The sequence below is a fragment of the Phyllosticta citriasiana genome (genome assembly GCF_038021145.1).
Source record: "Phyllosticta citriasiana strain CBS 120426 chromosome Unknown IWZ02scaffold_6, whole genome shotgun sequence".
NCBI classification, from domain to species: domain Eukaryota; kingdom Fungi; phylum Ascomycota; class Dothideomycetes; order Botryosphaeriales; family Phyllostictaceae; genus Phyllosticta; species Phyllosticta citriasiana.
This window is the reverse complement of record NW_027117283.1, coordinates 1,835,672-1,847,252: the sequence shown is the minus strand read 5'-3', so window position 1 is coordinate 1,847,252 and position 11,581 is coordinate 1,835,672. Positions and strand designations below refer to the sequence as shown.

General features: G+C 56.0%; 3 protein-coding genes across 3 annotated transcripts; 1 reads left to right on the top strand and 2 right to left on the bottom strand.

Moving 5' to 3' along the window:
• Positions 1–573: 573 nt before the first annotated feature.
• Positions 574–2,239, bottom strand: IWZ02DRAFT_265161 (uncharacterized protein). The gene is made up of 2 exons (XM_066763402.1): positions 1,510–2,239; positions 574–1,415 (listed from the first exon to the last, which is right to left on the bottom strand). Exons 1-2 carry the CDS (start codon positions 2,054–2,056, stop codon positions 730–732), a joined length of 1,233 nt encoding a protein of 410 aa, XP_066623355.1. The 5' UTR covers positions 2,057–2,239; the 3' UTR covers positions 574–729.
• A 1,919-nt stretch (positions 2,240–4,158) lies between these two features.
• Positions 4,159–5,776, bottom strand: IWZ02DRAFT_376782 (glycoside hydrolase superfamily; the record flags this gene model as incomplete). Its single annotated transcript, XM_066764909.1, has 4 exons — positions 4,159–4,300; positions 4,382–4,967; positions 5,013–5,677; positions 5,724–5,776. The coding sequence occupies 4 exons, from the start codon at positions 5,774–5,776 to the stop codon at positions 4,159–4,161; spliced, it is 1,446 nt and encodes a 481-aa protein (XP_066623354.1).
• Positions 5,777–6,119: 343 nt separating this feature from the next.
• On the top strand, positions 6,120–7,945 carry IWZ02DRAFT_265043 (uncharacterized protein). Its single transcript, XM_066763401.1, has 2 exons — positions 6,120–6,814; positions 6,870–7,945. The coding sequence occupies exons 1-2, from the start codon at positions 6,346–6,348 to the stop codon at positions 7,928–7,930; spliced, it is 1,530 nt and encodes a 509-aa protein (XP_066623353.1). The 5' UTR covers positions 6,120–6,345; the 3' UTR covers positions 7,931–7,945.
• Positions 7,946–11,581: the final 3,636 nt, after the last annotated feature.

Here is an 11,581-nt window from a genome sequence, read left to right as displayed (position 1 = left end):
GAGCAGCGCCTCTCGGCCCCGTCGTCCAGGAAAATGCTTCAACCTTCGTGGGCCTGTCGTGCGCACAGGGACGACCGAGTCCGGGGTTTGGTACGGTGATTGGTTGGTCGTGATGTCCAGATGGATCGTGCGGCCAAATCGTGGTGTCATCCACAACAATCACTACCCCCGGCGCCTTAGAGCTAAGATGGGGGACATCGGAACTTTCCTCTTGCTAACGTCAAGTTTTCGACTGCAGCAGCTCAGGCCGGGGGGGCCTTTGTTTGAACATGGACTTGGTCCCACAAGATGATCAACACCGGCGTTTTGCTCTTTTGATCCAGAAGATGATTGATTAAGAGATATTAAGTACGGCGAGGAAATTCGTATCAAGGTTTTGCTGCTGGTGGGATGCTGCGCATGGCCTTTTTTTCGCATTTTTTTGGGGTTTGCGTGGTTTGAGTGATCTTCACAAGAGCGTGTGAAGAGGTACGCGGCATCTGATTCTCCGGAAAACGTCCACGTAGAGGCATACTTAGACCAAAGCACGGAACAGTGCCGAAATTCTCCGGCCCTGTAAAAAGCTCACTCTGACCAGGAGCATGGGGCGTGAAACCGAAATCGGCTTCGGCACGGTCCCCTGACTTGAGGCCGGTTCCATCCGTGAATCCCGGCCCGAGGGGTTGCACTGAGCGTTGCGGTTGTCCGACGGAGGGATGAAGGAGGAGGATGAATTCCGAATAATTTTGCTCACTGTTCTGGCTTCACGTTGGACGGGATGCTGTACATCATCTGCTGATTGTCCATGAGAGGTCTTTGCATCAAAGGGACGTTGTCGCCATGCTGAGAGGAGGAAGGAATGTAGCCCTGGGGCTGTGGGTACTGTTGGTAAGAAGGCTGCGGGTTTGGCATTTGAACAGCGAGATGGCGTTGATCGTGATAGGAAGGAGGCGGCGGCGCAGGGTTTGAGACGGGCAGATGGCTACTGTAGCCCAGTTGCTGGCTTTGCGGTTCATATTGTGATTGGAGAGGTCGGCTGTTGGTGTCCATGACGTAGCCGTATCCCATTGAGTGTTGCACCGAGGAGTCGACAGGGTGCATGCTGTTTTCGGCCACGGAAACGGGGGCGTTGACATGCTGACCATGTGGGCTCCATCGCATTGGGTCTGGTGGAGCAGCTACTTCGACCGCTGGCGCAGAATCGGCCCCAGTCGAGGTGGGCGCGTTGCTGTAACCTGCATGGGCATGGGGATTCGCGTGGGCGTGATGCCACTGGTCTGCTTGGGACGCGATGCTGGGCGCGTTTGCAGCAGTGACCGAGGGAACATTACGCGCGGTAGGCGTGGAAGACGGCCGTGATTGATTCATGATATGAATCCTGTTGGTTGGTGAATTAGTTCCAGCACTTGCAAGGATGCTACTCTCGCTTGGAAGGCCTGCAATTTGTGCCGGTCAGCAAGGTGAAATTGGGTTATTCAACGGGCGCGGAGGGTCGAGGAGTTCTTCTCGTGGGAGTGCAAGATGACGTACCATTATTGTCGGTGTAACCACCCTGTCCCATGGCCGCCAATGCATGGTTGAGGCGTTGTCGAAGGATGGCGTTCTCCTGCTCCAGGTCCTGGTTGCGTGAAAGGATTTCGTCGATTTTTCCGCTTGCGCTTTCGCGCGCCGTCAGCTCGGCGACGCGTCTTTCCAAATTTTCAATGTGGTCTTTTGTGCGTTGGCGGATGGCGCGCTGCGCTTCGCGGTCGTTGGCCCTCTTCCGCTCTAGCTGAGCAGCTGTCAGAGTCGACACAGACCGAGTGCCGGCTCTCGAGGGTCTCCGCTTCGCTCCCGGCTGACCGGCGTTGGGGTTCTGTGCAGCGGCGGCGGTGCTCGTAGGAGCAGCAGCGCTGTTGGTCGCGGCGCCGGCAGGGTTCGTCACGGTCCGCTTCGAGTCGGCGTCGGACGACTGGCCCTCGTAGGAGGGAGTCGTCTTGACTGACGAAATGCTTGGGTTGGATTGATTACTCATTGAAGGGTGGCTCCGAAACTCGACGGGACTCTGCAGCGGCCTTATTATAGTGGTTATGGACATTCCGCGCGGGCAGGGCGGTGTGGAAAAGGTGCGAAAAGTGTGGGGAGGGAGCCGGCGGCGGAAGATTTATCACAGCGGCGGAGAGGAGGCGGAGAGGCTGCCACGATTGGAGGAGTGGAGAGGCAAGCTTGTTCGGCAAATAAAAAATAACAAGAGGTGATCAGGAGAAAAAGAGCTCTTGTCGAGAGATCAATAGGACGTGCAACGCGGGTAATGGCCAGGGCCTCGACGGGACTAATACCATCAGGTGAGGGCAAGATATGCCTGAGGACGGATCACTAGGACGCACTGGCTCCGGGAGGTGAAGAAGGCTTGCCAGGCTCTTGCTGGCTCTAGGAAACCAAGATGATGGTAGGCACAGGTGCGTCTATTTGCGGGGAAGGGGTTTCAGTTTGGAATTTTCGAGACGCCTGCCAGCACTTGGCGAGGTAGAGCAAATGGCAAGGAAGTGATGCTGAGGTGGCGGCCCAAGACCAGAGGTACCCATGGCTCCATGGAGGAGGCCATGACGACGACGGCATGTGCCATGGTCGACGATGCAGCGACCGAGGGAGGCCTGAAAATTCGGCACCATCTCAGCAAGGCTCAGCTGGCGACGCGCACAGTGGGATTGGTTGTGAAGGCGACATTTTTTGTTGGTGGAGATGACCGGAAGCATAACTTGGACGGGCACGCAATATCCCACACACGGCGAGCAAGGAATCAATGGAGGCTATCCTGGAGGCTGGAGCACCTTGAGCTTAAGCGGGACAGAGAAGAGAAGGACGCAGAGGGACCGAATTGAGGCCGCGGCACGTCACCTCAGCAGCGCGACAGTAGGTGGCTCAAGTCGTCGAGAAAATGGCGGCACGTGGTTTGATGGCCGCGTGAGCTGCGAGCCCTCGAGATCGCCAGGCACAAGAGCTCCAGTCGTCGACTGTGCACAAGTCCAGGTCCTGGGGGAGCCCTGGTCCGATTGCTGAAGTGGTCAACGCGACAGACGAAAGCCAGCCTCGTCTCGCGGACCTTGATTCGCCAGCCGGGCGGTGGAGGCCAGGGCCGAGGGGTGCGGCCGACGCGCAACTCCGCCATGCCCGTGAGGAGCAGGGAGCGCGAGGTGGTTGTCGTCTGGTGGTTGTGGTGGGTTGGTGTTGCGGCGGGAGGACGAGCGGTTGAGCGGAACCCTTGTGCCTCAGGCAGACTGCGGGAGCTAAATCAGCCGAACCCGACCCTCCTCTCCCTTGACCTTCATCCCAACCACCTGCACCTGCACCTGCACCTGCACCTGCACATCCCACCAACCCTGGCCAGCTCACCTCCCTCACAAACTCTCGCCTCGCTCTCATCTCCACCCGCAACACGTCTTCTATCCATCGCCCTGAAACGGCTGCGCTCGCGTCTGCCACACTGTCGGCCATGCGCACTGACGCTCCAATGGGTCGCAATCACCGCGCAGATCTGGCGGCCAGCGGTCACTTCCTCCACACGCCGAGCTGAGCACAGTCGGGCCTGAGATCCTCGCACATGGCTCCTTGTCGCGCTAATCAACTTGCCCGCCAGCCAAGGTCCAGGGCCCCACGACTGCTTCCGCCCAACGCCGCCAGCATCTTTGGCGGAGATTCGTCCGCCCAACTCTGTGTACGCAAAAGGCTCCCAAGCTGCTTCAATCCCAGATTGTCCATTCACTCTGCGCGTGCCTGTGTGCTGTCAATTGCTACGAATCCTCCTCAAACGGGACCACATCGCAATCCATCATCACTGATTGCGAATGCGGCCCTGGCGTCCCAACTGCATTTTACAGCCATCGTCATCTTACAGCAAACCCACCCAAGCCAGAAACACGATCTGCAATCACAGCCTGTACGTCTTCAGGAGAACATCTGACTAGCGGTCACACTAGCGCTGGAATCCTGTTCCGCAGCCCTGGACTACGCCCTGATCCTCACTAGCTCATCTTCACACACCGTTGGAACATGCCGTTTCGGCGCATCACCGCCACTTAGCAAACCACGATGGGGGGGCGCAATCTTGCCCTGGTTGTCTGCAAGATGGCATTCTCGCGCATCGACATCGACACTGCTTGCCCCCTTTTCCGCCGGCCAAGCCGCTCATCCAATAGACCCTCAGTTCGACTCTCCCATCAGAGTGGTAAACGTTTCGCCAACAGCCTTGGCACTCTTTTTTGGGATTCTCCTTTGGCCCCCTTCATAGTCGACGAAGCAAACACCGAACCGAGTCTCGTATCCGTCTGCCCACTCAAAGTTGCTACGCATCATGGTCAGCCACCAGTCCGAGCGCTGTCAACAAGCCGGCAGCGGGACGGCGCGTCGCGGCGCGTTAACTTACTCCAAGAGACTCCAAGCCATGTATCCCCGCACGTCCACTCCATCCTTGCTGTACGCGTCTGCTAAGGCCCAGATGTAGTCTCGAAAGTATGACGCCCTGAAATCATCTTCGACGATCTGCTCAACCGATAGCTGGTTCTCACCCTTGATGCTCGTGCCATTTTCAGTCACGTAGATTGTCGGGTGCCCGTACCGATCACTGATCCAATTTAGCAACCTCCTAAAGCCAAGGGCGTTTGGCCTGAGCCAGGGGCTCTGTGTCTCGGGCCCGATGGTCTCTCCATCCTTGCTCTCAAACGAGCACGCAACGTTTCCGACGAAGTCGGTCAAACCTGGCGGAGTGTCAAGATGGCGTACGAAATTCGACGTGTAATGGTTCATGCCGAAGAAATCGTTGCTATGCTGAACCAAAGTAATCTCCTCGGCGGAGAAGTCGGGCAATCGCGCACCGAGCTGTTGGCGCATGCTGTCGGGATACTTGCCAAAGTATATCGGATCTCCAAACCACGCCATGGAGAATTCGAGCTTGCGTTCCGCCGCCGCAACGTCTCGAGGGTCTTTTGAATCCCATGGATACGCATAATCGCCTGTAGACAGTCAAAGAGCGGTCTGGACACTCGAAAATTGTATACCATTAAGCGTTATTCCAATTTGGCCTCCAAACCTTTCCTTGAACTCGTCTCTGAATACTTTGACGGCCGCACCATGCGCCACCAAGAGGTTGTGGCCAACGATCCAAGGTTCTATTGAGGCGTTCCCTTCGGGATTCTTGGTGCGATCACTAGTTCTGCCTGGCGCAAACTGACCAAGACTGTGGCCTAGGATTGCAGAGCACCACGGCTCGTTGAAAGTCACCCAGTACTTGACCTTGGCAGCCAGTGCCTCGTAGACAACACGTGCGTAGCGTGTGAAATCGGCAACAAACTCATCCCGATTCAACAAACCGCCGTAGCGAGTCTCCAGCGAGTCTGGCAAATCCCAGTGAAACAACGTCACGACGGGCTCGATCCCGGCGGCGATCAGATCGTCAACGAGCTTTACATAGTACGACAAGCCGGAGTGGTTGACTGGGTCAGCGCGGCCGCCGAGGGGGATGACCCTTGGCCACGCCACGGAGAAGCGGTAGGCTTTGGCGCCGCATTGCTGGAGGAGGTCGACGTCGTCTTGGCTGCGATGGTAACTGTCACAAGCGACATCGCCATTTGAACCGTCGGCAACCTTACCCGGCTTCCTGCAAAAGGTGTCCCAGATGCTATCAAGCCGGCCGTCTTCATGAGCTGCACCTTCGATTTGATAACTGAGAATGCATCAGCATGGTCCGACTGTCTGTTGAAGCTGCAGACCTTGCTGTTGCGAAACCCCACAGAAAATCTTTGGGCAAGGCTGCTTTGGACATGATGTCGACTTTGTCCGTTGTCTGAATGATGGTCAGACCAAATGTCGCAGTCAGGTTGAAGTCCAGCCATGACGACGCAATCGATTTCGAAAGCGTCGAGTCGTATATGGCGGTGATGACGACGTAGTGCCAGCGGAAACGTACCAACTGCACGTCATAAGCGCGGAAGTCTGATGCTGTGCGACAAGGCCGACTCAAGGTCTCTGCAGGGCGGCGGCGTGGCGTCAAAAGGTGCAAGTAGCGGGCCGCCTGCCGTTCCGGTTGACACGACGTTGACATCTGCGCCCCGCAAATCAGGCAGTCTGGGGCCAACTATTCCCTTTACGGTATCCCTTCCGCCCTCCGCTCTCCGCCCTGCAACTCCGACAACACCCCACTGCCTCCGCGCTCTTCGACCCCTCAATCCACCCCACTGGACCCAACGCCGCTCTTCCACATAAAGCTGGTCAAGAAAATGCTCTCACGACCTTACTCGATGCGACAACTCGCTCAGAATCATCATCACCATCATTGGCACTGTTACTAGCACCTGCGCCTCGATATTTCTTTCCCACAGGGCTGGATCTGCAATGGCATCCGCTCTCTTGAACGCGACACGCCGCCACACCATTCCCTCTACCACAAGGCTTATCCGTACCTTCGCCACCGCGACCAACTCTTCCACGGCCCCGAAACGCGCCGGCGACATCTCAGACGCCTTTGCTTCACTCAGCGGCCAAGAGTTTAGGCCTCTCGACCCTAGCTACGCATTACTCAAGAAGAATCTGATTGCCGGCCATGAGGAAGAAGTTATGGCCTCGTGGGACCGTTTGCTCAAAACTCTCCAAGATGAGATCTCAACCATAGTAGCGTTGGGCAGCAATGTGATACCGGAGGTCGAATTCAGCGACATTGCCAAGTCACAAGTCAGCAAAAAATTCGAGGATGAACACCGGAAGAGAGGTGTTGCCATTGTTAGAGGCGTCATCGATGAAAAAGAGATTTTGGGCTGGAAAGAAGAGTTGAGAGAATATATTAGGAGAAATCCGCATACCAAAGGTAAGCATCTAACAATTGGAGGCTAGCTTCCTTTTCGCTCATGTCGTTGGTGCAGCTTTTCCAGCAGATAACCCTCAGGTTTTTGAACTCTACTGGTCGCCGGCCCAGATGCGTGCCCGCACACATGCCAACCTCCTCCAAACACAGAGATACATTCTATCATTCTGGAACTCTCGCTTGCCTTCCGCCCACGTCTCGCTCGCGCATCCAACTGCCTATGCGGACCGTCTCCGTATGCGACTCCCTGGCGATGCACGATTCGCTCTTGGCCCGCATGTCGACGGTGGCAGTGTCGAGCGATGGGACCCTGCCGGCTATGGTCGTGGCGGTGTTTACGACGCTGTGTGGAAGGGGAGGTGGGAAGAATTCGATCCGTGGGAGTCCAGCGGCCGGCTTGATGCCATCTCTGATCTACATGCTGGGGTCGGAGCGTGCAGCATGTTCCGCATGTCTCAAGGTTGGCTGAGCATGAGCAACACCGGCCCATATGAAGGAACATTGCTCGTCAACCCACTTCTTGCAAAAGCCACCGCCTACTATCTACTCCGACCATTTTTCACACCCAAGAAGCCTCCAACGAACCCAACCTCGGAAGTATTCGAGCCAGAATTCCTCGATCCTTCAAACTGGAACATGGAGCCGGAACCGTCGTCGTGGATCCAAGGAGCAACCCCTGGGCACGGTCAGGAACTGCGCGCCGCTTTCCATCCGCACCTCGATCTTTCGCGTACCATGGTGCACGTACCACGCGTCAAGCCCGGTGACTATGTTGTCTGGCACTGTGACACCATCCACGCCGTCGACAAAGTACATGCGGGTTCCTCTGATTCGTCAGTCCTCTATATCCCTACGTGCCCCCTGACCGTCGAAAATGCCAAGTATCTGGCCCGACAGCGCCAAAACTTCATGGAAGGCATACCGTCACCAGACTTTGGCGGCGGCGAAGGCGAGTCGAGCCACGTTGGTCGCCCCACGATTGAGGATGTGGCAGCATATTCGGGTCCTGACGGTTTGCGAGCCTTGGGTTTGCTCAAATGGGATGACCAAGCCTCTGGTCTCAGTTCGGGCGAGAAGGCGACGCTGAGAAAAGCAAATGAGGCACTTGGGTTCGCCTAGACGGACGGACAAGCATGATTGACGCGAAGTTAGTCGCAGGGATTGCTGGCGGACGCAGGGGAAGGGCAAATCAGATTAGGGTCAAGAAGGGGGGCGGATCTTAGATTGGATTGCTCAACTCTGCATGCCATTGCAGCACATGAGGACCTTGGTGTGTGGGACAGTTGGACAATCGAGGAGGGTGGCATTCGTTGTTGTGTACATCAGGGGTCATAGATTGGGACGCGTTGTTGATGAAATTCACGACCGAAGGACGGCGACCGAACTAGGCAGGCAAGTACGCGCACGCGTCCGAGTTGCCTTGTGTACACTTGGCAGGCCGGGCATAATTCAAATTGGAAGGGATAGGATTTTGTTGCTTATTTCGTCACGTCCTAAATCAGGCCTTGTCGTTGCCATCTCTGTTTCTCTACATGCTTCTAATTTTTCACCTCGCCCTATTTACGCGTAGTTGTGGTGGAGATTGTCGTTGCCAGGGTCTTATGCTGCCTGCCCAAAGGAACAACATCCAACAATAATAACAGCCATGGCCCTGTCCGCGTTCGGGGCTCGGACAATATCCCATGTTCACTCGGCGCCTTCAAGGACCCTACATAGCTGGGTGGTCCTTGTACAGCCAGGTGGCAGGGCAGGGGAGAGGCTGGCCGGTGATAGGGTTCAGCGGCTAGCGATAGGGAGCTCCCTGTAGTAATAGACCACTGGGATGGGCGGAAAAAAGAAACGCGGGAGCGGATGCGAGCGAGTTCACGAGCAGGCTAGCTGGCTAGCTAAGGTAATTAGACAAGCAAGTAGGTGGGCAGACAGGGGTGCGGCCACTGAACAGCTTCTTACCAAAGCTTTACAAATGGCTCCTCTCAGTTCGCTATCCTTTCTTTGGACACCATGCAAGAGCAGAGAGAACGGTAGCATTGCCGGACTTCCTCGATTATCAAATCCCTTGAACAGACATGCGGAAAACTGCCCACCGGCTCCTAACGAACCACCGAAAGTCTGCCTTGTTTTGCATCAATTTTGCCTTTCCCGCATAATCGCAAACCACAAGCTTTACTCTGATCATTCTTCGGATTATGGCGAGCTCAACAATTCAATACTTCCTTCGATCGTTCTCCTGAAACCCCCTTCTATCCTAACCCCAAATTAACTGACAACCAAGCATCTACTCATCTTACCCATGCAATATACCCCTTTGCCCTACTTCCTTTCCGCACCACGACGCGCGCACACGCTTTGATTCAATATTTACCCTCGTCTCGCTCCTCGCTCCGTCCCGCGCCCAGCTATGCGCCAGGCACTTCCCTGTGGAGCACCAAAACACCGCGCGGAGCTTCTGCCGCGGGAACAGCTCCGATACATACGACCCAGAATGGATGAGTGGGGCATGAAAAACTTGCCCAGCGGTTTTTCGGGAAGTGCGGGCACACTACGGGTTAATAGATGAGCAGTTAGATGGCGCAAAGGGCGCACACAATGCTTCTAGGCATGGGCGTTGAATGCAAATGATGCCAGCAGATTTTCTTTAACGTGATGGAAATAACGAGCATGTCCTCAGCATTCCTAGAGTCTTTATTTTGGATCAAAGTTCTGATATACTCCTCGACGTTGGAGGAAGCTTTCAACTTCGAAAGTGATGGTTTCGCTTTCTCCCTCTGAGTTTGTTCTTCAGGATCACGGCCTCTACGTCATGCCTTTTCACCTTGGTCGAATCACTTCCACTAAAGCCGCTCAATAGCTCGCCTCTCTTTTATTTTACTTGCGGTGATTTCACGTTACAATATTCCTCTGCCCCGACATCGGTCCTCCCTCCACTGGCCGAGTCCTACCACCATCTTCCGCCGACCCTTATCCCCGTCGCTCCCGCTAATCAATCGATCAATTAATCAATCGATCTACTTACCATCCCTCCCACCTTCTGTTCCGCAGCCAGCCTCAACCAGGCAAGCACAATCGCCTCCACTTTCCCCATTCACTAGGTCCTTTCCACGCACGTCTCGAGTCCTCTCTGGAATCCACTGCCCGCCACGGACGCCGGAGCGTCATCCTCGCTCGCCTCCACGCGCCCCTCGACAACAATCAAGCTCACCCGTCTGTATAACACCTCGTAGCGCCATTCACCCACAGTGCAGCTGCAGCTGCTCCGCCCCAGTCATCGAGGTCCTCCCTCATACGCCCTTGCCCTCGCCTTTCCCTTTCCGTCTGGCTCCGCATGCATCGTCCTCGTTTGCACTCTGCCCTCCCCGCGACCCTCCCTTCTGCTCCCCTGCGTGCACAAAACGCACCATAAACAGACTGCTCTCCATCAATCCCTGCACCGCGACGGGCATCCAACACGTTCGCCTGCAGCGTGTTCGCCGCCAGCCAACCGGAAATCAGTGCGCCACATGCGGGCGCGATTCCCGCTCGCCCGTCTTGCGCTGCCCCCCTCCTCCCCGACAGCCAACCAGCCAGCACTAGGCGGGCAGACGAAATACGGCCGATGGCTGTCACCGGCGTCGTGTGGCTATTGGCTTGGTATAGAGGCAGGAAGAATCCGGAGGTTGGGCGGGGTCATTCGCCTGGCTGGTGATTTTGTTGGTGCTTCTTTCTGGGCGGTTGGATGGTGGGGGGGGAGTGGCGTGCTGGTGAACGAACTTCAGCGTCTGGCGCGCGAATTATGCAGTCTCTTCTTTGCTTCTGTTGCGTGCGTGCATACGTACACGCGTGGCTTTCAGCTGCCACCACCAAAATGAAAGCGAGGTCGGGCATATAGTGGTTGGACAGAGGCCGCCTCGCACATGGAGGCTGCAGTGATGAGGTACGTGGCTGACATCTACCGTACATTCCTTGTCTACAGACACTTGCGCGTCAACACCCTGCTACACTACTATCAGCCGAGGATTTTCTTCTTCTTGGGGGCGATGCAAATGAAAGAGACCGCGCTCGAGGACATGGCACTTTCGTATTACCTAGCGCTTTACTGTATCCCCTCAGCTCTCCTTTAGCCGCGCCAATGACCACCACTGCCTGTCTACCTACCCACCTGCCTACTTACCCAACTGTCTGCGTCATCACAGCCCAAGCAAGCCGCAACATACCCACCTCCACCTGCGCACGTACATACAGCAGGCAGGCAGGTCGTCACGCAAGCAAGCAAGTGGGATGGATGATGCGGGACCGACAGCCATCCCCCCCGGCTCCCATGTGCTGGATGGCTCGTTGCGCAGACTGCGGGTGCGGGCGAGAGCCCCCTGGAGGTTGGTGATGGTTGGTTGTTTGTTTGGGCGGCAGGTAGATGTGAGAGTTCACTGACTGATTATCTGTGCGTGTTGAGAACCGCGTCTGAAGCAACTTTGAAATCGAGGGAGAAGGGCAGAGTGTTGCTTATTTTCGTGATGGCGGATCGTAAACAAGTATCTGTACTTTGTACCCGTGCCAAAGTCTCTGGATATGCGATGTCCAAGCAGCCGCGAATTGATGCGGGGGCACTTTGCTGACTCGCCTCGAAAAGTGTCTCGTCTGTCGACTTACCTTGCCGTGGGCCGACGCCTACCAGAGAAGAGGCCTTCCAATCCTTTTGGCTGCGGGCCAACATCCATGACTGCTGAATGTGCATGCCCTTTGTAACATCACCTTTGGGGCAACTCTTTACTGCTCGACTTGGACATATGATTTGCT

Bases quoted from the DNA above. Each gene is read 5' to 3' on its own strand.
- IWZ02DRAFT_265161 (XM_066763402.1), bottom strand. From the start codon at position 2,056: ATGTCCATAACCACTATAATAAGGCCGCTGCAGAGTCCCGTCGAGTTT. The intron at 1,416-1,509 runs GTACGTCATCTT...CACAAATTGCAG, and splicing joins TGGTTACACCGACAATAATG to GCCTTCCAAGCGAGAGTAGC.
- IWZ02DRAFT_265043 (XM_066763401.1), top strand. From the start codon at position 6,346: ATGGCATCCGCTCTCTTGAACGCGACACGCCGCCACACCATTCCCTCT. The intron at 6,815-6,869 runs GTAAGCATCTAA...TCGTTGGTGCAG, and splicing joins GAGAAATCCGCATACCAAAG to CTTTTCCAGCAGATAACCCT.